This window comes from Lynx canadensis, chromosome D4 (genome assembly GCF_007474595.2).
Source record: "Lynx canadensis isolate LIC74 chromosome D4, mLynCan4.pri.v2, whole genome shotgun sequence".
NCBI classification, from domain to species: domain Eukaryota; kingdom Metazoa; phylum Chordata; class Mammalia; order Carnivora; family Felidae; genus Lynx; species Lynx canadensis.
Genome location: NC_044315.2, coordinates 62124790 through 62149090, shown reverse-complemented (window position 1 = coordinate 62149090; position 24301 = coordinate 62124790). Strand labels below are relative to the sequence as shown.

The 24301-nt window shown below is 39.2% G+C and overlaps 2 protein-coding genes across 4 annotated transcripts in view; one reads left to right on the top strand and one right to left on the bottom strand.

Annotated features, from left to right (window-relative positions):
- INVS (inversin) overlaps positions 1–13134 on the bottom strand; it is a 158181-nt gene extending 145047 nt beyond the window's left edge. For all 3 annotated transcript variants that reach the window (XM_030294433.2, XM_030294435.2, XM_030294434.2), the window contains exons 1-2: positions 12943–13134; positions 10065–10194 (exon numbers count right to left, since the gene is read on the bottom strand). In XM_030294433.2, coding sequence (XP_030150293.1) covers positions 10065–10170 — 106 coding nt within the window. In that variant the 5' untranslated portion in view covers positions 10171–10194; positions 12943–13134. The remainder of the gene's footprint in view (positions 1–10064; positions 10195–12942) is intronic.
- Positions 13135–13247: 113 nt separating this feature from the next.
- ERP44 (endoplasmic reticulum protein 44) overlaps positions 13248–24301 on the top strand; it is a 96088-nt gene continuing 85034 nt past the window's right edge. The window contains exon 1 of the mRNA XM_030294437.1: positions 13248–13556. Within this exon, the coding sequence (XP_030150297.1) occupies positions 13263–13556 (294 nt within the window). The 5' untranslated portion in view covers positions 13248–13262. The remainder of the gene's footprint in view (positions 13557–24301) is intronic.

Sequence of the window (24301 nt, the reverse complement as noted above, 5' to 3'; positions counted from 1 at the left end):
TGGTAATAAAGCAAGAGAGGTCATCGCTTTTGAGATCTGAAAGAGACTTACAATTTGTGTATAACTCCTAGAGGAGGTAGGTGTTCTTTTTCAGAACCTCAGTTTGGGAGACAGAGGCAACTTCTGCATATGATTCACCGTATCTGATAATAGAAGCCCCTGTGCTGAGTGGTAACACAGTGCTGGGTGTTATTCCCTCCACAATGTCTAGTGTCTAATCCAGAAGTTTCCAGAGATTCTATCACTGCATTTATAGATAAGGACTCACTTAAACCCAAACTCATTAATAAAACTAAACCATATTATAGGTAGAGCATGTTCCTTTTATCATTTGAGCCCTGGTGGAGTTAAAATGATACTTCTAGAGAATACGAAACAAGACCAGTCTCTAGTTGTCTTTCATGATGGAAGGGCACTCTCTGCCACTGTATTGGCTTCCAGTGTTAAGCAAAGACAGCAGTATGTAGGATGAGCAAGATGATGGTAATTCAGGTTTAATTTCTCATTGGACATGTTACTGAGGGAGAAGATTTGGGAACTGTGGTCACAAGAACACATGTTCAGAAATGGAGGCAATCATCATGTACTGGGATAATGCTACCTGACTAGGCTTCTTAGGGCCAAAGTGAAGTCAACACCATGGGGTTAATAGGTAACTGTACCTCCTAGGATATAGAACTTTAGGCCAATTGCTATGCTTTTCCCAAGTCTTCTGTAAGGTACAGGGAAACTTCAAGCCTCCTCTTCAATCCCTGAAATACTTGTTTTTGCGTGACTGGTTATTACACTTGCCGACAGAGAAGATTTAATTGGGTTATGTGGCCACCATCCAGTATGTTGTGCCTGCCTATGTGGCAGAATTTGTGTATTTGAGGAGTCTGAAAGCATGTATCCCCTATTCCTGATTAGAAAAGCAGCATTCGGCTTCATTTAGGTCCTGTTTTGAGTTGCTTTAGGGGACAGCGGCTCTATGGCTAGTTTCTGAGTAACGGGAATCCTATCAGGTTCTGAGCTTCCTGGCTAAAAGGGAATAATAACCGAGAGAGGCCTGCGCCTTTCTTGACCTACCATCCCCCCTTCTTTAGTTCTCTCAATTATAGCATTCAGCCAATACCCGTCCAGTCTGCACAACAGCTTATTTTGATGTTTGAGTGAAATAATTTCCTGTTTGGAAGTGTTTGGTAACTGCAATACGTTGCACACATGTAGGGTTTGGGATGTAAACTCATATTCACTCTACAGCAGCGCACTTAAATTTGAATTGCTGCCAGGAGCAGCTAATATAGAAAGCAGCTGGCTAGTGTGCTCTGTTGTTTTAATTACTCTGGCAACTGTGGAGATAGCCTCTAATCCATGACCAAATGGTGCTTGCTTACCGGGGGCTGGCATTCTGCATGTGCTCAGCCTGAACATAGCTCAGAAAGCTGAGATGGGACCGTGACTGGAAGGCCACCGTTCCACAGCATGCAGTTATTTTAAGGCTAGCTGAAGCAGAAGAGTCTGGATGGTTAATGGGTTGGTACGTGCAGAAACCAGAGCTCCAACTTAGCAGTTAGAAGATATGACTGTCACTTACAGTGATAGCTGCTACCTAACAGCTACTGTGCCACACTGTCCGACACGAGCAAATCCAGCATTCTTTTTTTTTTTTTAAATTTATTTTTGACAGAGAGAGAGAGAGAGAGAGAGAGCAAGCGTGACCTAAGGAGGGGCAGAAAGAGGAGACACAGAATCCGAAGCAGGCTCCAGGCTCTGAGCTATCAGCACAGAGCCTGATGCGGGGCTTGAACTCATGAACCATGAGATCATGACCTGGGCTGAAGTCGAACGCTTAACCGACTGAGCCAACCAGGCGCCCCCAGCATTCTTTATTAACCTTTTATTTGCTTGTTGTAAAATGTTACCTGCGTGTGGCATCAAAGATGCGTTTCATCTGCTTTTGCCCACTTCATACATTACACCTTTTGTATTACTACAATCTTGGGAAGGCGTTTGTGGTCATTTAAAAACCAAGGGCACCTGGGTGGCTCAGTTGGTTAAGCATCCGACTTCAGCTCAGGTCGTGATCTCATGGTTTGTGGGTTTCAGCCCCGTGTCGGGTTCTGTGCTGACAGCTCAGAGCCTGGAGCCTGCTTCAGATTCTGTGTCTCCCTCTGTCTCTGCCCCTCCCCAGCTCATGCTCTATCTCTCTCTCTCAAAAATAAATAAACACTGGGGCAACTGGGTGGCTCAGTCGGTTAGGCGTCTGACTTCAGCTCAGGTCATGATCTCACAGTCTGTGAGTTCGAGCCCCGTGTCAGGCTCTGTGCTGGTAGCTCGGAGCCTGGAGCCTGCTTCGGATTCTGTGCCTCCCTCTCTCTCTGCCCTTCCCCTGCTCGTACTCTGTCTCAAAAATTAGTAAAAACATCAAAAAAAAATTTTTTTAATAAATATTTAAAAAATAAAAAAAACTATTTGCTTAGGGGCACTTGGGTGGCTCAGTTGGTTAAGCGTCTGACTCATGATTTTGGCTCAGGGCATGATCTCACGGTTCATGGGTTCAGGCAATGTGGAGCTTGCTGGGGTTCTCTCTTTGTCCCTTTCTCTCCCTCTCAAAATAAATAAATGTAAAAAAATAAAAACTATACGATTATTGTTATAAAGGCAACATGGAAACAATAGAGAGAACATAGGATTCAAAATCAAATAAATTGATTTGAGTCTCAGCTGTGCAGTTATTAACCTTACAACTAAATTTCTTAACTTCTGAGTCTCAGTGTCCTAACATATAAAATGAGAATTATAATAATAATAAGGGGCATATTACATTTTGAGATCACTTGAGATTTTATAAAATATTATCACATATTATCTCATTATAGTTGTTGTGGTATCTTAAAATAGCATTTAAACTCATTGCTATTTTGAAATTATACTTGTTAGATCTTCCCTTAGACCTTGCTATTTAATGTATCAATAAACTATGATTGTAGGTATACTGCAATATCATAATTTTAAAATAGTTTGATAACTGTACTTCAACATAGCTACTTTACTTTGGATCCCTATATACCATGCGTAAGCTCTTAAAAACATATTTTTGAGAAGGGGTACATAAGCTTTACCAGATTGCCAAAAAGGTTAGGAAAAGTCCTATTTAGATAACCATTCAGTTCGTCAGTCAAGGTTTAGACCTAATCAGCTCTTCCTGTCTTGTGTTTCTCATTCTCTCTGTATCCATACATATGGATGTGCATGTGTACACAGAGATATCTCCATGCCTGGAGGATCCATAATTTAGTAGTTAAAAGCATGAGCTTTGGAATCAGACTTCCAGGCTCTAATCTAAGTTCTGCTACTTACAGACAAGTCACTAAATCTCTCTACACCTCGGTTTCCTCACCTATAAAAGGAGGGTAATAAGAGTATTCAAAACTCTGTAGTGTTTTTCTGTTAAATGAGTTAATGAGTTGCAAAACACTTATATAGTGTCTGGCACATAGAACATGACTTTATGAAATGCTGGCTAATTTTATTACTATTATGAGTACATACAAATGTAGGCTGATAAACACACACACACACACACACACACACACACACACACACACACGAGCTAACATTCATAAAACATTTAGTGACCCTAAAGTTTAAGGTCAAGGTTGAGGTAAAGTAAGATGTTAACCTGAAATAATGTCACTGGTCTGCTACTTATGAGTCTCCTTGCCATACTAAACTACTGTGCTCTTTTGGGATGAGCACTGGGTGTTGTATGGAAACCAATTTGACAATAAATTTCATATATTAAAAAATAAAATAAAATAAAATAAAATGCCCAATTTAAACAGGTAAAAAAAAAAAATAAACTACTGTGCTGGGAGAGGTCATAGTCAAAAAGAGAAAATAACTCAAGAGGTTTACACTTGTTTAGAACATGGATGGGGCATCAAAAGTTGTGGTATAATCAGAATGGTGTTGCCTTGTCACTTGACCACTCAAACAACCCCAAACGCTATTAGCAGTGATGGTTCGATCAATCATTACGCACTATGCATATCTACAAATTATTCCGTTTAGTCTTCACAAAGAAAACAGTACTATTCTTCATTGCATTTAGTAATTTTTCATTTTGAGACATTTCTAAAACCATGTAAGCCTGGATCATTTTACTGTTAAGTCCAACCTGATAAAATAATAACAGTAACAAGGTCTTTTTATTGTCTACTATGTGTCAAGTATGATGCTGGATTTTTTTTTTTTTTGAGACATACTCAGCATATATCATTATGTTAGTTTCAGGTCGACTATATAATAATTTAATATTTGTATCTACTGCAAAATGATCACCACAGTGAGTCTAGTTAACATCTGTCACCACATAGTTACAAGTTTTTCTTGTGATGAGAACTTTTAAGATCTACTCTCTTAAAAACTTTCTTTTTTTCTCTCAGAAATTTTCAAATAAATGATACAGTATTATTAACTATAGTTACCCTTGATGTTTTACAGTCATTACCCCATTGAACGCTCACATAAAGCATTATGGTCTATGGTTTTCAGATGAGGATATTGAGGCTCAAAAAGATTAAGTGGCTTACCCAAGGTAATACAGCGAAGAAATGACAAAGCCAGAACTCAAAACTCAGATTTATGTGACTCTAAAATCCACATCTTTCCTACAATACTACATTGTATAGTATTAATATGAATCTACTAAATTTTATTATCAACTATATCACTGGTATTCATCCAAATTATCTGAATTTAATGTTAAGAGAAAAAGCTACATATCTACAAATGACAACCATAATACATAAGGATTTTGCTATGTATGTTTATGCTTTTAGGGCCCAAGATTGAGCCCTAAATCGTCTGAATCGAGGACATAATGTTATGTTAAGACATTAATCCGTTGTATTAGGTTAAACACTAAAAATCGCTTCTAAAATGATGTCTCATTCAGAGAAAAAGCCTCCTCAATCCTTCTCCAGAACAATGGACAGCATAGAAAGTGTTCGATTTAATTAGTTGTGTATGTAGAAAGAGATGCTCATCTGTTTCCATGGAGTCGAACACATCACTGACATACTTCTCCATGGAAACAGAGAAGGGAAAACAGAAAATGCTAAAGTGAATGAGTTTAGTGAGCAGTTGGTGAGCAAAGATTCAAGAAAAAAAATTATTCATCTGTAGTACTATATTATGAGTTTAGGAAAGAGAAAAAGCAGCTATTCAGAGATCGTCAAAATGCACTAAATAAAAGAATACATAAGATACACTGAAATGTAAGATGAAACAGTTATTACTTTGATAGAGATATACCAATATTGGGAAATGCCAGGAGCACAGGTATGACGGTCTTTTCACAGAAGACATGACAGCAGAATTCTGAAAAGATGAGCAGTGTTAACAGCGCAAACTTGGTAATGAAGCAAGATGATAGAACACAGAAGGAACTCATTTATAAAATAAATTTATCAGCTCTATGCTGGTTTCACAGAATTTTGTCCTGCTTTGTTTTTAAGGGCTTTTTTTTCTTTGGGATTTAAAGTTATAAGAATATTTCAAGTTTTGTTATGCAACACTTAGTTAATTTGTATGACTGAGTCTGTATAACCGTTTTTAATTTATAAAACACTGTGTTTTGTTTCCTTTGAAGGTTATTTTTCATTAAAATAATAAAGAGTTCCTTTTATTTTATTTTTAAATTTTCTTTAACGTTTTATTTATTTTTGAGACAGGGAGAGACAGCATGAACAGGGGAGGGTCAGAGAGAGGGAGACACAGAATCTGAAACAGGCTCCAGGCTCTGAGCTGTCAGCACAGAGCCCAACACGGGGCTCGAACTCACGGACTGCGAGATCATGACCTGAGCCGAAGTTGGCTGCTTAACCGACTGAGCCACCCAGGCGCCCCAAGAGTTCCTTTTATAAGACATTTTTTTCTTGAGGTATTCTGAGTTACAAAAAAAAATTTCCAATGGAATTTTATCCTAACCTGCCTCTCAAATCAGTTTAATTTAATTCAATTTGATTCAACTTGATTCACCATTAATCCTGGCCCTCAAAATGATTATAGGCCTCTTAGGAGGAAAGGTACTTAAAAGAATGATTGTAACATTTATTCACTCCTTCAACAAATATATATCATGTCTCTATTATGTGTCCAGAACCGTGCTGGGTTTTGCAAATAAAGTGATGGATTAAACAGACACAGTCTATACTCACGGAGGCTACTAGCTTATGGGAGAGAGATATTAAGATAGTCATATGTATAAATACACAAGTTCAATGAAGAAAACCCTGCAGAGTTCTAAGAGAGAACACAACAAAAAAATTTCACTGAGACTGGATGTTGACGGCAGGCCTCTTTGAAGAAATGACCTAAAATCTGAGGACTGAAGGATGAGTAAGAGTTGGTCAGATAGAAAATGGGGAGAACAGTATTTCCAGCAAAAGCCGTGAGACAGAAAAGGGCTTGGTGGGTTTGGGAAAATGAAAGAGAGCAAGTTTTTCTCGGAACAGAGTGGATAAAGGTGAAGCTGGAGAGGAAAAGAGGAACAGGTGCACTTTTAAGTTTTATTCCACGTATAATGGGAAGCAAAGAATTTTGAGCAGGAAAATGACAAAACTGTATACGTAACTTTCAGTACAAGAAAACATGGAACACTTAAAAAAAGTTCAAAAAGGCAAAACTAGACTATAGTGTTTAAGATCTATACCTAGGTAGTAAAATTACAATGTAATTATTATTGTAAAAGTCAAGAAAGCAAATTACTCCAAGGAGTAGGGTAGAAGGTAATAGGGGTTTCTAGGGGAACAATGTTCTCTGTCTCTTGACCTAATGGCAGTTACATAGATGTTTGCTTTATATTTATTTATTAACATTACATACAAGTTGCATATACTTCTCTCTATATATACTTCTTTTTATTTATTTATTTGTTTAAAAAAATTTTTTTTAATGTTTATTTATTTTTGAGACAGAGAGAGACAGAGCATGAACAGGGGAGGGGCAGAGAGAGAGGGAGACACAGAATCTGAAACAGGCTCCAGGCTCTGAGCTGTCAGCACAGAGCCTGATGCGGGGCTTGAACTCACAGACTATGAGATCATGACCTGAGCCGAAGTCGGACGCTTAACCGATCAAGCCACCTAGGCGCCCCTATATATACTTCTGAATAAGTATGTTTTGTCTTCTTTTAATAAAAGAGTGGATTGAGGTAAAGAAGTGGAGTGCAGATAGCTCAAGAAGCTTGGTTTTGGTGACTGAGAGTGACAGTTGTCACCCCTCACCCATATCCATTCTCTGATTATTTTCTTTCCTAAGAATTGAGCACTCTGAGCTTTAGCTGGGCATGATGTCATCAAAGGAGAGATACCTTAGCCTCCTTTGTCCTAGGTGTGGCTCTGTGTCTAAGTCCAGTCCGCCTCCTAAGTGACAAATGGCTTTTCTGAACTCTCTCCACCCCTGCTGGCTGGGCTATGGCTACAACAGAAGTATCTGCCTTTGACCCAAGATGGAAGCCACATGTTGACGAGACAGCCACGTCCTAGCAGCCTCCCTGGATGGTTTTGTGAAGTGGAAGTGTCTATCCACCATAGACTGCCCACTTATCTTTGTACTATGATGAGAATAAAATATTCTTCTATCTTTCTTAAGTAACTGCCAGAGCAGTTCAGGCTATGACTGATACAGCTATGAGGGAAGTCGAGAGATATGGAGAGCTATGGCAGCTCCTCGAGGGGGGTGAAGGAACAGGGAAAGGATTAAAAAAAATTTTTTTTAATGTTTACCACTTATTTTTAAGAGAGAGAGAGAGAGAGAGTGTGAGCAAGTGGGGGGGGGGTGCAGAGAGAGAGGGAGACACAGAATCTGAAGCAGGCTCCAGCATCTATCAGCACAGAGCCTGATGCAGGGCTCGAACTCACCAACTGTGAGATCATGACCTGAGCCAAAGTTGGATGCTTAACCGACTGAGCCAATCAGGCTCCCTGGGAAGGGATTTTTAAGTAATGGAGACATTAGAGCATGTTTACATGTTGATGGGAAGAATATAGAAGAAAAGATTGAAGGGGTAGTAATCAGAAGTTTATACACAAAATGGAGCAAGGTCCCTGAGAAGATAGGAAGGGATGGAATACAGAACATATGTGGATGAACTGACCTTTGACAGAAGGGGATATTTGGTCTGTTTGAGAGAAGAGAAGAGAAGAGAAGAGAAGAGAAGAGAAGAGAAGAGAAGAGAGAAGAGAAGAGAAGAGAGAAGAGAAAAGAAGATGGATGCAGATGTAGGTTGATTTCTAGTTATGCTGGAAGGTGAGGGAGTTCCTTCTTAAAGCTCATTTTCTGTAGGGAACATAAAGCATTGGATGAGAGCGGAGGGAGGGAGGATTGGTGGCCAGAGATTTCAGGAGACTGAGAAGGTATGAAACACTCTTTACGGAGAAATGTGGTATAATGAGTAGAAAGTGTTGGGTGCCTATCTGAGGTAGGTAACCACATTAGGGTGCTACCAATCTTTGTGACCGGTTGAATTGTTCGGGGGTTGGCATTAGGTCCATTTATAGCTGGGGTTGCAACAGCCAGGTGCAACAGAAGGTGAGGAGAAAAGACAATTTTTCTTAGGTACGAATTTGAACAGTAGACTATGGGATCAGGGCTCAATGGCAGGAGGAAGAAAGACAAAAGGAGATAGATGGTTGAAACTGCAGAAGATAATGGACTGCAAGTCTTAATGACTTGAAAAACTATTGTTCTCATTAGTGGGTGAACTGGAAGTAAGCGTTTTAATTGAATGGTGGAATGTTTGAATGAGTGGCTCAGAGGCAGTGGAAGATGTCTCATTCCAGGAAATAACTGTGGATGCGGTAGCTGACATGAAGCTGAGGTATTAGGAGGGAATGTCTCTGATAGAAAAGAGAAGCCTGCACAGGGTATGTAGTAAAAGAATTTTGTCTTTAAAGATAAGCAGGAGTGTAGTAGAAAAGAGAATGAGGAGGTAGAAAAGAGGAGACAGATAAAATTCATGGCATTTAGGGAATGGAACCCCTAGTCAGGGGTTAGGGTGCATGGATAGAAGTTTTTCGAGAAACTGGAAAGGTAGGGCGAAAATAAATTCTGAAGGAACCAGTATGGAAATTGAAGTAGTGTGAACTTTATTTTACAGTCCAAGTCGTCAATCACGTCACTAGACACTGGTGTGTGAAAAGATTTAAAAAATATACATTTGGGGGCACCTGGGTTGCTCAGTCGGTTAAGCATCCGACTTTGGCTCAGGTCATGATCTCACAGTTTGTGGGTTTGAGCCCCGCATCGGGCTCTGTGCTGACAGCTCAGAGCCTGGAGCCTGCTTTGGATTCTGTGTCTCCCTCTCTCTCTGCCCCTCTCCCGCTCAGTCTCTCTCTGTCTTTCAAAAATAAATTAAAATTTTAATTAAAAAATTTTTTTAATATTAAAAAAATTTTAATATACATTTTTATTTATTTTCTTTAAATAAATAAATGACTTCTGATTAGGTGGAAATGAGGTTTTTACAATATCTGAAAAATCCTTACCCATTTTTGTCCCTGAATACTCTCTCTCCCTCCTACTCACCTTGCTCTCTCCCTCTAGCATTTTTATATGGACCTCTATGTATATGATAGGGAGAACATTGAATCTATTTCAATCAATTGACTCAATGATAGGGAGAACACTTAATCAATTTTAAGTCATTACAATTTAAGTTATTTGCAAGCTTTAGTACTTTGGGTATATACTAAATTTTGAAGATCATTATCCACTATCTCATTCTAGATCTCTGTTATTATAAAGATGAATTAATTCTCTTGGCACCTTTGAGTACATATCCAGATTTAGTGTCAAACATACAGATATTTCTCAAGTACTTTTTACCTAATCCTAAACTTTTTTTTTTTTTTTTAAGTTTTAGGACTTAATTACTTTCTTGTTCAAGTTCTGGTATGAAATATAAATAATGATACATTGCCATTAAAGTGTATAAGTACACTGCAACTAAGACTAACACACTCCCCTAGGACAGAGTTATTTTTAAAGGTTCTGTATTTATGGGGACCACTTACCTATGATGAGCCTGTGAAGAGCACCCTTATCTCCATTAATGGCAGCAGCATGAACTTGGGATGCTAATGAGGAGCCAGTAAAGAACAAGTTCTCTGACCTGTTCATAGTCTTCTCCACAACTGGAGCACCCTGAAACAATGATTTAAACCATGAGTATATGCAGGAAACATTTCTGAAAGCTGTCTCATCCGTCCTGAGTGGGTATGTTATAAATATGGCTGAATCGAAATAGTTGACTAAGATTCAAAAAGCCTGCAATCCTGGTCCTAGAATTGCCACAATGTTGGCCAAATAAATGACCCTTTGTACGAGTTGGTCATCTGGAAAATGAGAAGGATGGATGCTTCCAAGACCCTTCTCAGGGGCTACCCGAGGAAAAAAAAAGGGGGGCTCAGTATTTAACCTTAGGCACAGGGCTCAAAAGCCACAGTGACTTTTGTTGTGATTCCACATAATAATAAACATCAGATTTGATACTGGGATTAAAGGTGATGATCAAGCCACAAAATGGGTATGATGTGAATTTATTGTCAGGTCAGAATCAACTAGATCTAAGTGCTAAATTAGAAAGCACTTAGTTCTTTCTCTCATGCTGCCAAAAGGGACAATTTTAATTTGTCCTTGCCTTCTAGCCATCAAGGAAATATACCTAGCTTGAGATCTCAACCTCAGGATTTTACTTGGAAAAACCACATCATTAGGATCAACCATATTTCATTTAGAAAAATTTTGTTCTGGCTGGTAACCCGATATGTTTTGCTAGAACCTTCTAGAAACTCAGCTGCATAGAAAAATAGTTCTCTAGCATAAGACTGTTGAAGCAGAGGCTGGATTATGTCAGAAATGCAGCATGAAGAATTCAAGGACAAAGGGGTAGTTGCATCTATGATTTTAAACTTCCTTCCTAAATGTAAGATGCTATATCCAAGTTCGCCAGTTGAATGCCTGCAAGGACCAGGAAAGTAAATAGTGTAAGACCCAGTGGGAGTCATGGTGATCATGGGAAACTGAAGCATACACGCCTATCTAAAGAAAGCAGCTGCTAATCATCCATTTAATAGCTGCCAAAGGGGCAGACAAACCCTCTTCTGATTTCACCAAAGTGTCACTCCAATCTCTGTGACTCCTAAGGATCTGGGAGTTTTGTAGGAGAAATTTATCACTACTGATGAGCTAGTACTTGCATTGTCATTGACAAGGATTATTGGTTCAAATTCTGCCTCAAAGTGAAAGTGTTTTCTTAATTTTGGTAAAGGTCAGCTCTTCATGTCTTTATTTTGCTGACAATTTGAGTTAACATGCTGGCAGAAAATATGGGCTTTGTGAGACACTTCTGTCATGTCTGTCATGTCAGAAAGACCACTGTCATAGACAGGATTATATTAAAATGACTTGAAAGAAGCTACAAAATGGATGGAGGCGGGAACACAGTAAAAGAGGAATTGCACTTGGGCTCTAGGCCTGATTCTGTTAATAATAAATAGCATCTCTTTAGGCTACTTCAGCTCTCTGATTTCCTGTAAAATACGAACAATGAAAAAGGTAGACTGTTGATCCATTCAATAAGTTGAGTGCTATGTACTAGGCACTGCTCTGAACTCTAAAATGTATCATTTTAGATTCTAAGTGATCACTTTTAGGCATATCAGAATCACACACACAGACAAGCCTCTTCATATGCCTTTTGAAAAATACACTGTTTAGATCTCAGTTAAATATATATTTTATATATTTCACCTCGTAATTGTTAGCACTTATCATAGTAACAGGTACATAGCTGGTGTTCAGTCAGTGTTTGTTGAATGAAAAGTCATAGGCTGGGTGCTAAGTCCAGAGGGTGAGCAGGATCAAAGTTTAATTTCTTGGACTAAAGAGGTTATACTCATGAGCGTCTGATCTTTTTTTAATTCCTCATTTCTCTTTTGTCAGACAGGTAGGGAGTGGTATAAGGATAAGAACACAGGACTAGGAGAGAGGAGACCTAACTAAAAGTCTTGGCTTTGCCACCATCTAATAATGTCACCTTGGGAAAAGCATTCTCTAGGGTCCTTTTTTAGTTACACACACACACACACACACACGTTTAGTACTCATGTCTTTTGTAAATAATTTTTATAAATGAACATCAAAACTACTTTGTCAGTTATAATGTACAGGTATCATTAACTAATTATAAAACCAGCCAGTGTAATAAATGCTTCTAATAATATAACTGTACAAGACTAGTGGTGCTGCAGTCACAAGCAAAGACTCATTTTGATCAGGACTAAAGGGTTGGTGTTTTGGCAAGTTCTCAGAGATGGTGACATTTGAGATGGCATTCCAGATAGAGAAGGGGCTGAGGTCATTCCAAGGCAGAGGAAAGCTGGAGTACAGGCAAGGAGTAGGGAGAACCACAAAAAAGCAGAATGCCTCCCAGGTACTTAGTACTGATTGTGTAGCTATCAGGTGGGACACGGGGACCTGGCTTGGTATTTACAGGTGAGGCTGGGGAGCTAACTCGGGCCAGGTTAAGATCCTGAACGGCTCGGCTGACGAAATTCGTAACTGTCCTGTAGGTAGGGATCCATGCATTAGTAGCGATCACAGTTACGCTTTTCAGTTTACAACGTGCTTTCCCATTTTGTCCCGGATCTACTCCTTCTACGAGCCCACAGACAATTAGATATGCGGCATCCACTCATTCAACGGAGGCCCTGATAGGCGGCTCCGACTTTATAATGCAGTAATTAGCGCAGAAAGAAAAGGCAGCAGGCGAGGAGGCTAGTGATGAAAGATCAGGCCAGAGCCGAGGCCAGGAGGGCCTTGAGCTTGAGGTAGGGGCCAAGGCGATGCAGATCGATCGGAGCTTCCCCAGCCAGGCCCCTTCCTACTCACCCTCGCCTCCTCCAGGACTCACGTCCCGGGGGCGGCTCCAGGAGGCACGACCCGCAGTGGGCCGCCCCTCCCGCCAGGACAGTACACTACGGCCGACTGGGACAGACCCCACCGCGCTGAAACTAGCAGAACCCCTCCGAAGGCCGCCCAAGGCGTTCCCTCGCACTGCCCTCTGGGAATTGTAGTTCCCATCCTCTAAAAACAGAGGTTCGCCGCCCTCGGCTCTTTGTATCCCACAGGGCCCCGCGCGCGGAGAACTCGGTGGACCTAGGCGGAGAGTCTGATGGGAAAGAAGTTCTGGATGCCCAGTGACGTGCTCGATGAGAGTGGTGCAGGACTACACTTCCCAATATGCTCCGAGGTGGGCAGGACCCGGAAGTGAGGGTGTGCGAGGCCTCTCTGGAAGTTGTCCCGGGTGTTCGCCGCTGGAGCTCCGGGTCCAGAGGACGAGGAGCCGCTGCCGGGACGATCGTCCGCTGCCGCCGGCTCCCGGAGCCCAGCCCTTTCCTAACCCAACCCAACCCTGCCCAGTCCCAGCCGCGGACCCCGACGTTACCATGAATCCTGCCGTCTTCCTATCATTACCCGACCTTAGATGCTCCCTGCTGCTCCTGGTGAGTGAAGGAATGACAGACCCTTCGACAGACGCTCGGGCGGCCTCCCGCCCTAGCTAAGGGGGAACACCGCTGCCCCCACCCTTGCCTTCCTATCTTTTCCTCTGGTGGCGAAGAGTGCACCTTCCCCCGTTGTCTTCACTCTCCGCATGCGTCTTTACGCTTCCCAGGCCCGGGGTACCCGAGGCCTGAGAAACCACAGTCGGAGGTTGGGTTCTGTAAATTGGAGAGTTAGCGGTGGGGGAAGGATACGTGGGAGGGTCACGGGCGAGGAGCTCTCCCTTCCCCCAGGCTAACGGAGGTTGTTTCAGTCTCGAGGGCTTTTGGACCTGGTGGTAGGTGGAATCGAAGAGGACGGGGTTGGGGGGGAAGACCTACTGTTCCCTCCCGTCCCCTCTTGGGAAGGCCGACAGGTGCTGGGGTCGTGTGAATCTCACACTAAGAGCCCTGAACCGGTGCCCGGGTAGGCAGAGCCCTCTGTTGTGGCTTGATGCGATTGGTTGGGAACCCGGAACTGGAGGCAGATTTGGAGTCTTCCAGGAGAATAAATGTTTGAAGGGTGGAGGCAGTGATTATCTGAAAACCTCAGCTCAAGGCCTCCCTCAGATTTTGTCACACACACCCCCACCCCGAAATTTAAGCAGAAGTCTTTTTCAGTGCTCCTAGTTTGAGAATGACCAGGTTTTCTGCATACATTTGCACTCATTCCTAAACTCTCCCTCACCTGCTTGGCTCCATCCCATCGTGTAAAGGAATCTTTCCCCAGTCCGTCTTTCTCCAAAGTACATCTTGAATGTGCAACCTAAGTAATACAGGCTGCAAGTCAAATAGAGACAGAAGTGAAAGAGGACTCCATATGGCAAAATGACGTGCCTTTCATCGAGCCGTTATTACAATACAATATTTGAAAATACTTTAATTGTAGATTTTTAAAAAGCCGAATTTAAGGTAAACATTAAATCAAAAATCACTTTTTTCTTTTCTTTAGCAACTTAAAAAGCATAATTAAGTGACTCAGAGGCGTATAGCTGGTTCCTGGCAAAACTGGGACCTGAAGCAGGTCTCTTGACTTACAGTGCTTACTCCACCATATCACGTTACATTTTTAATATTTGTATTTGAAGTTCGCTTAATTTCTCTTTCCTCTCCCTGTTTTTTCTTTCTGATTTAAAATTCATATTCAAAAGCCATATATTTGGATCTTTTCAGAGAAAAAGCACTATGAAAATCTAAAGGGGATGTTAAAGTACTTTTGAGAACTAAAAGTTGAATATAAACATGTAATATTAAATGATGAAGTATCTTATTGCCACTTCTTATACAGCAGTGAGTGACTTCTGTATAGAGGACAATATTCTGTATAGAGCTTTTTTTAAAATATGAAATTTATTGTCAAATTTCCATTTGTCCATACAACACCCAGTGCTCATCCCAACAGGTGCCCTCCTCAATGCCCATCACCCACCCCTCATCAACACTCAGTTTATTCTCAGTTTTTAAGAGTCTCTTAGGATTTGGCTCCCTCCTTCTCTTTTTTTTTTTTTTTTTCCTTCCCCTCCCCCATGGTCTTCTGTTAAGTTTCTCAGGATCCACATAAGAGTGATAACATATGGTATCTGTCCTTCTTTGTATGACTTATTTCACTTAGCATAACACTCTCCAGTTCCATCCACATTGCTACAAAAGGCCATATTTCTGTATAGAGCTATTTTTGATAATTTCATTATACACTGTGCTTCTCTTTTTCCTTCTAGAAATACTGGATTAAAGCTCATTGTTACTAGAGATTGCTCTCCTAGATACTAACCTTTTCCCTATTCATCAAATGCCTGAATTATGAGTTGTCTGCTAGAAATTACTCTTAGGCTACTAAAAAAACAAGACACAAACAAAGACCAAAAAGATACAAGTCTTAAGACATTAGAAAGAAAAGTTGAAATACTGAATAGGAAGATTACATCAGATGCACTTTCCTGGAATGTTATGTTTGGTTGTAGGACTAAGTTTAAGAAGGAGAAAGTATTTATTTTGAAATAATTCCTGCTTTTAATGTAAAATCTCCAAGTCCTATTAAGTATAAAAAGACTTTTTTTTTCCCCTAATAATACTAAAGTCTAGTTAACATTTTGTATATTTAAGTAAATGTAGAGAAATAGAAACTTAGAAGACATTTCGGAGAATACCTGGAAAATTAATGCGCTGGAAAATAAAGCCCAAGAAAAGGCTTAATAAAACTAGAATTACAAGTCAAGCTAGATTCAGTTTGAACACAGTGTTTACCAAATAGTTTTAATAATCACATACTAGTTAGCAAATATTTATAAAACATCTGTTTAATCACTGCTTGAGTTACTTATCTAACTGGTAGTTCTGTTCTAGTCATGGAACCTGCTTACTCAGCATCCCACCTGTCTAAAAATATGTCCTTTATCTTCCCCAGTGTACTTTCTTCCTCTTCCCTCCAACTTCCCCTCTCAGACTTCAAGTTATTCCCTCCCACATACAGTCATTGAATATCCAAGTTCTCACCTAGCTGAGGTCATCATTTTTCCCTCAAATAGCCTGCCCTAAAAAGCTGTATGTTCCCTTACTACAATATTTTTTTTTTTTAAGGAAACTATGTACCTCAGCCCTAAAGAACTAGATCTATTCAGATTTAGTGGTGTTCATAAGGTAATAGCTGAAACATATAAATCTAAGCTTAAAAAATTTTTTTTTAATATTTATTTTTGAGACACACACACACACACACACACACACACACACACACACACACACACACACACAGTGTGAGTGGGGGAGGGGCAGAGAGAGAGGGAGACACAGAATCCGAAGCAGGCTCCAGGCTCTGAGCTGTCAGCACAGAGCCCAGTGCCCTGAGATCATGTCCTGGGCCGAAGTCGGATGCTCAACCGACTGAGCCACCCAGGTGACCCTTATAATCCTAAACTTCTGTAGAAAAATATTTTTCTTTTCCCTGATCTCAAAAACATTTTGGAACATCATCACTGTATGCCTAAAAAGCCTTTCTTGGATGGGTAACTTAAAACATAAGCTCAGTGTGATAACTTTTTTCCTGGGCTTTCAGACGTATTTTGCATTTGTATTTATATATTATATATACAACTTTTTAAACATGTATGTGTATATTTAAAATCGAGGTCTTAGAGAATGAATTCTCCCCCCTCCCCCCCACCCAGGGTTGCTTTAGGAAATCCCCCCATTGCCTTTAAATTATTTTTAAACTCCACTGAATTTGCAGTATGCCTTAGACAAAGTGAGGTATTCTAGATGCACCGATTTGGGACAAATCAGAAGAGAAATTTGAGTCACCTGGAAAATGCAGTGAGCGCTTCATCCTCCTGATATCTTCTCTATCCCTCACTGTTTATTTTGTTTCTGTTATGGTTTAGATTGATCCAGTTGGTGTGTATTTATAACTTTAGTTCTGAACTGTATGTAATCTGTGCCCCCGTAACTGGAGATAGCAATGATTATCTGCTGCAGACCCATGTATATAATATCTGGATTGGGAAATTGCTTCCAGGTGTGTGTGCTTTTAAGGCGCTCTACTTGAATCAGAGAAAAGCACCTGGCCAGATATAGCATGGCATCATGTTTTCACTTTGTTATGTGACAGTCATTACATAGCAGCTCACAGGATATTATTTCATTTGTCATTCTAGTAAAAAAGTCAGTACCTTTTTTCTGCTTATCTTTCTGTCTGGGATGGATGTATTCAGGACTGAAAGTGATTATTTTCCCCTTAATTATTTCTTAGCAGTTGTTCTTGCTGCCTTGGTTGTGTATGAGTTCTGGAAAGGTGAAATAAGAGAAATAAGACTAAATTGGGATGAAGTTGTTTGATTTATTCTAAGTAGCCTCTTCTGTGGTTCAGAGATTTGTAACACTCCAGTGGCTTTATTGAAGATGTTTTCTCGAGTTTCTTGACAATTGTGTTTATAGATCATAAGTTCTTACTAGTTCTAATTGCATCGTGCCTGGCCATGAAGGCTTTTGACATTGTTCCTGGTTTGTTCAATAGGTATAGGGAGCCAGGAAAAAAAAATATTTTTAAGTTTATTGATTTTGAGAGAGAGGCAGAGAGCAAGTCAGGGAGGGACAGAGAGAGGGAGAGAGAGAATCCCAAGCAGACTCTGTGTTGACAGAACCCCCAGTGACCATGAGATCATGACTTGAATCAAAATGAAGAATTGGATGCTTAACTGACTGAGCCATCCAGGCACCCCAAGAAAAATTTGTTTAAGTTAGAAAGCTAAGTAAATCAGAGAGCTAAGTAAACATTTGTTTAATTATAAGTAATAATTTATAATTTATATATAATAAATAATTGTAATTTATAAGTACCTTAAAAATAGGTACAGTAGAATTCAGAGGTGTCATTATTGCCATTAATACCAATAATAAATACAGATTACAGTCTTCAAGAAGAGTACTTTGGGTACTTGTAGTGTCATTCATAACCAGTGAGTTATTTATTTGGTTGATATTAGTCTTGCTCTAGATTAGTGGTTTACAAAACCTGGTTGCTGGTTAGAATCACCTGGGGCAGTTTTAATAAAATAATGTCTGGCCCTTTACCCCACCAGTTATATCTGTGGGACTCAAACATTGTTTTGTTAAAGAAAAAAATGTCCCTGGTGATTTTTTTTCTTTAGTATGTCTTTTTAAAAGATAAGAACTAAACAACGAAACAAAACCCAGAATAGCATTATCAATCTGGAAAAATAAACAGAAATTTCTTTGTATCATAAAATATATAGTCAATGTTCAGATTTTCCTGATTGCTTCAAAAAATTTTTTAAAACAAATTGAAAGCAGGAGCCAAATAAAGTCCATACATGGCAATTGGTTCATGTGTCTCTTAAAAAATTTTTACAAATCTTTATGTTCTCTCTCCTCATTTTTATCCTTGTAATTTATTATTGAGGAAACTGGATCCTTTGTCCTGCAGAATTTCCCATATTCAGATACTGCTAATATCCTTGTGCGTGGTTTTATGTTTCTCTATTCCTTGTGTTTCCTATAAATTTGTAATTTATGTGGTACCAGCCACCAACTCTGTTTAGTTAAATTCATTTGTTTCATTTAGCTTTCATTTTTTTAGCTTCTAAAAACCTACCTTCTAGTGTATAATTATGTAAAATTTACTGCTTCCAAAAACCAAACCTATAAAGCAAACTATATTTGGACAAATCTAGCTTCTATTCCTGTCTGTGTGCTTTTCTCTCTCCTGATATAAGAAACCTTTAAAAATTTTTCAATTTTTAATTGCTTTTTTTTTTCAACGTTTATTTATTTTTGGGACAGAGAGAGACAGAGCATGAACGGGGGAAGGGCAGAGAGAGAGGGAGACACAGAATCGGAAACAGGCTCCAGGCTCTGAGCCATCAGCCCAGAGCCCGACGCGGGGCTCGAACTCACGGACCGCGAGATCGTGACCTGGTCGAAGTCGGACGCTTAACCGACTGCGCCACTCAGGCGCCCCTTAATTGCTTTTTTTTTTAAGAGTAGGCAGTCTGAGTCTATGTTTGTGTATATGTTTCTCCCTCCCCTTTGATAAATCATAGCATATACTTTACTTTTTTTTCCCTTTTAAACTTAAAAGTGGATGTAAGTGTTGAATCACTAAACTATACACCTGAAACTAATACATACTACACTGTATGTTAACTAACTGGAATTTAAATAATAATAAAAAAAAGTGTATCCTAGAGATCAGGATAGAGATATCCCTTATTTCTTTTTAAACTTACTGTTCCACTTGGTAGATGTGCCACATCCACTCTTGTTTCCATTCTTCTGTTGTAACAAATAGTTCTGCAAAGATTAGTTGGTACATACATATTTTTGCTAGTGTATCTTTGGGGTAAACTCCTGTAATTAAGTTGCTAAGGCCCACAGTAGATGTATATGTAACTTTGTAGCTGTTGCTAGATTCTGTGAAATTCCTCTCCACAGGAGTTTTGCCAGTTTGTGGTCTCACCAGCAGTGTAACAGAATTTCCCTGTATCCTTGTCAACAGAGGTATGATGTTGACAGATTGGGTGTTTGTCCGTCTGATAGGTGAGAAATGGTATCTCAATGCATTTCAATTTGATTCTCCTTCAATGTGTGTGACTGAGCTTTTTTTATGGGTAAAGTCCATTTGCATTCAAGTTCTTAACTCATGATTTCCTTAGGTGATTCTATGATGCAGCTAGAATGAGAGGCACTGGAAAGTACTACCCTCTCTGAATTCAGTAATATTTGTGATGGGTTAAAACTTGAAAAGCCTTGGGGAAGATTTCTGATTGCTGCAGTTATTGAAACCTTTTTCTATACTGTAAACCATGATTTTTAATAGCTTTATGATAATTTAGCTTTTAGATGCACTATAATTTACTTCATCTTTTGTGAAGACATTTGGATCTTGGTATTTCCAATTTTTCACAGAAAAATATGTACAAAAGATACATATATGATGTTTACTGCATATCTCCAAATACATCCTCAGGATACTTTTCTAGAATTATATTTCTTGGGTCATATGGCATGTCTGTTCTTTGGCATATCTGATACATTGTACCAAATTGTCCTTTCAGGGAGTTGTTTACTCTTCCTGTAGTAAATCAATGGAAATACTCACAAGATATAGTCTAGGAATAATGGAATGTGGTATTCCTTTGTCTATTCATTTAATGTCTGTTCAAAAGGTAGCAGAGTGCAAAGAATTCTGGACTTCATGTCAGGGCATTTATGTACAAGTTCTGTCTCTTCCATGTACTTAACATCGTAATCTTGGATAAATCACCTAACTAGATTTTTTAGTGTATAAGGTAAGGACATTGGAATCAGTGATTCAAGGATTCTTTAGTCTCTTTTGTTTTTCAGAAAGGAGTTCAACTCCCCTAATTAGTATACTTACAATGTAATTGGATATCTTCTCAAAAAATCTACCTTTTCAACAAGTTGTGGGCCTGTACCTCCTCTCATCCAGTGCAAGGAAAAGCATGCTTTGGTCACAACTTTTCTGATTTTGACCATTGCTGTGCTCCATTTCATTTAACCAAGGAAGTGATTACAAAGTTTGATTTTTCATAGCATTTATTGATATTTAGCCTATCCTTGATTCCATAGAGAGGAACTATCTGTGGCCCAGGCTGCAGGAACTTTATGGCATTGGTATTATTCTTTCCTTGCTTCCTGTCATTTGAATGCCTTTTGCTATCTGCTGTGGAAGAGAAAAATATAACTCAGATGCATATCATGCTTCCAAGAAATTATAATTCAGTTGGGAAGAGAAGATGTGTATGTAAATAATTAAAATTCCAAAAGGAAAGTGATAGGTGCCTGTGAGGTATTTGTAGAAGTGGTTCATAGATCTCCTACCCAGAAGTGTGGTTGTAAACCTAGGCATCTACATCAACTGGGAGTTTCTTCCAATGCCCCCACCCCTGGCTGAATCAATCTGCACTTTAACAGTGTACCCAGCTGATTCATATATGACCATTAAAGTCTGAGAAGTACAGCTGTAGATGTTTGGAAAAAAAATTACTTCTCAGTGGAAGAATCCGAGAAGTCTTCTTGAAAGATAAGTACGGCCTTGAAGAGTGAAATTGATGGGCTGATTTTCGGTCCTGAATACAATGAATAGAAAGGGTTGTGCCTTTGAATAACTTAATAGATCTTTTACATGAATACCTGTGGTGGTGTTTATTTGTTTGTTTTTGTTTTTAAGAAATCTTACTGTCTTGCTGACATGGCCAGATGTCAGAATTGGCCCTCAAGAAGTTGGCAAACCCTTTGGCCAGTTTCCTTTAAAACAGCTCATTATTACCTTAGCCAAAATAAAAATCACGGTCTTCAGTGGATTCTCACTGCATTCCAATTACTCCATTCAAGAGGGAGGGAAAATGCCACTTTGGAAAAGTTTCTTCTGTATTGCTGTGATTCTCAGGTCTTGGTTATGTTATTGTAAAGATTGAACTCAAATTCTAACTGCTTTGATTCCCTCAGTGATACTGTGGTTAAGATCTCTATGATTCCTCCAGACCTGTGATTTTCTCATTATGCAAAACCTTGAGCATTACATTTAACTCTAGGTCATCCGAGTTTGTAGACATGAAAATTGCTAATATAACAGAGAAAAGAGATGAAAGAGAAGAAGGGAATCATCTCGGACAAGCATTCTAGTAGTATATTGAGCTAAAGAAAACTGTTGAATGAATAGAGTATGAATACCTTTTCATTTCTTCCTTAAAATTATCATAGTCTAGTAGTGGGAAATTTGGTGATTGGATTTAAGAGGTTTTAGGAAAAGTTCTTTAGGAATCAGAAGAGTTTTTGACCCTGGAAGAAAGGAATTGGATATCTCTCTTATTTCTGTGGTATATTGTACCGTTAGTGTCTTGCTTGCTTCAGTAGGCGAGAAGGGATGTAAGAACCATGAGTGGATCACATGCAGTAATAATGACTGAAGGTATAGTGGTCTAGAGTTTTGCTGTAGATTTAAGTTCATCAAAATTAAGTAAAATATAAATTCCATTCCTCAGCTGTGGTGGTTCTATTTCAAGTGCACAAAAGACAGAAGTGACTAGTGGCTACTCTGTGGAACAGTGCAGATAATTGAATGTTTCCATTGTTGCAGGAAGTGCTATTGGATAGTGCTGTTCAGGTCTTGTTGTTGCTGTCCACCTCAGAAATCAAGACGAATTGAGATAAAGAATGAGGAAAATGTCTCAAATAGTGTTTCACAGCTTGTGAGCAACATATGTCTTGCCTAGAGAGCGACAATGGTAACCTGGAAAATGTCAGTAATCTTATCAGTGAGCACAGATTTGGCTTTTGGTTGCTTGCTAACAGATTTCAGTTAAACTAAAAAGTAAGAGTTTATGTGTTAGTATTGATTATTTCACTAGTTCGCAGTCGCTTAGGGCAAGTCATTTTTTTTCTTGATGCCTTAGTTTTTCAACTGAATATTGAGTAGGATTGAATAGCCCGTTCTGGGAATCTAATGGGCATTCTGATGGACTCTAACTGTGATTTTGGAATTTGAGGGCTGTGGTAAAATCCCTTTTGAGGGCTACCTTTTAGAAATCCCTTTTGAGGCCTGTAAAAAGTTGGCCTGTTGATGCCTTTTGTTTGTTTCAGGTATCAGAAGGATACCCTTGCCAGGAGCCTAATGTTCTAATTTGATTAAATCCACAAATTAATGTGAATCTCTTTCTGCCTGTTTCAGAATGGCCAGAAATTATATGAACTCATGAAGATGGACTAATATTTAATACTTATATTAAAAGGAGTTAAAATTTGTCAGTCCTTTGGACAAGATACTCTCATGTTTACATGCCTATTTTTGAGCTGTTTTGTTGTATTTGAAGGTTTGGAAAATGTAGAGGGGAAATGCCAACGTTTAAAAAATTAACACCACATTGAAGTCTATCTCTTTGCTTGAAAGAACAGTTTCAAATGTCAGATAACTTGTGATTTTAGAGTTATCTTGAGAAAAGAAAATTTGGGCATTCTTAGTTCCTTTGACTTTTATTACTATGGTTTTGGCCCAAGTGCAGTAAAATCTTAGCTAGCTGGTGAGAAGCATACACTTTGTAATGATTTCACATCTGAAAGAGCTAGGAAGAAAGAACTACTTTTTTTTTGTAGTCAGCATAATTTTTTATTTTTTTTTTAAGTTTATTTATTTATTTTTAGAGGGAAGGAGGGAGGTAGAGAGAGGGACAGAGAGAAGCCCAAGGAGACTCCATGCTGTCAGCAGGGAGCCCAGTCCTCCTTGATCTCATGAGTAGAGAACTGCAAGATCATGACCTGAGCCGAAATCAAGAGTTGGATACTTAACCAACTGAGCCACCCAGGTTCCCTATAGTCAAAATATTTTTTTAGAAAACAGCTATTCAAATCGACTCATTCCTTAAGCTTTCTTGATAGCACCAGTTTTTACTAAGAATGGATACTGATTCTAATAGGAAGTCTCACCATCTCACAATACTCACAAGTAACAAAAGTACCGCAGTGTCGCAAAAATATTTGGTTCTTTTAATTGTCCCTGTGCTCATATCTTCCAGAAATAATTTGAAGAATTTTTCCCTTAATGGTAACTTGAAAGTATATTGGCTAAGGAGAAAGCTTTTAGAAGAATGTTCAGTTTAGGAGTCAGAGACTTGGGCTCAAATCTTGGATCTGCTGCTTTATCTTGCCTATTAACTTCTAAGGAATAATATGGGTATTATGTCTGACTCATAGGAGCTGTTGTTATTTACATGTTTTCTATTATGAATTTATAGAACAAAAAGTAGTAGAAAGTATCACATTCTCTTATTATTAGATCTCACTTTCTAGTATAATACCTTATACAAGTTGTGCTCAATAATTTTGTTAAGCGTATGGAAAAAGGTAGAGCTAGGGTAGTAAGGAAGCTCATGAATGCATAGAGGACTTGTAGTTGGTAAGCTTCATGAAGGTGAGCCTTAACCTAGGTGAGGGAGTTAGTCGTTTGGATTTCTTTTTTTTTTTTTTTTTTAATGCTTTTATTTATTTTTGAGAGAGAGAGAGAGTGAGAGAGAGACAGACAGACAGAGACAGAGTGTGAGCAGGGGATGGGCAGAGAGAGAGGGAGACACAATCCGAAGCAGGCTCCAGGCTCTGAGCTGTCAACACAGAGCCTAACGTGGGGCTTGAACTCGTGAACTGCAAGATCATGACCTGAGCTGAAGTCAGCTGCTTAACCG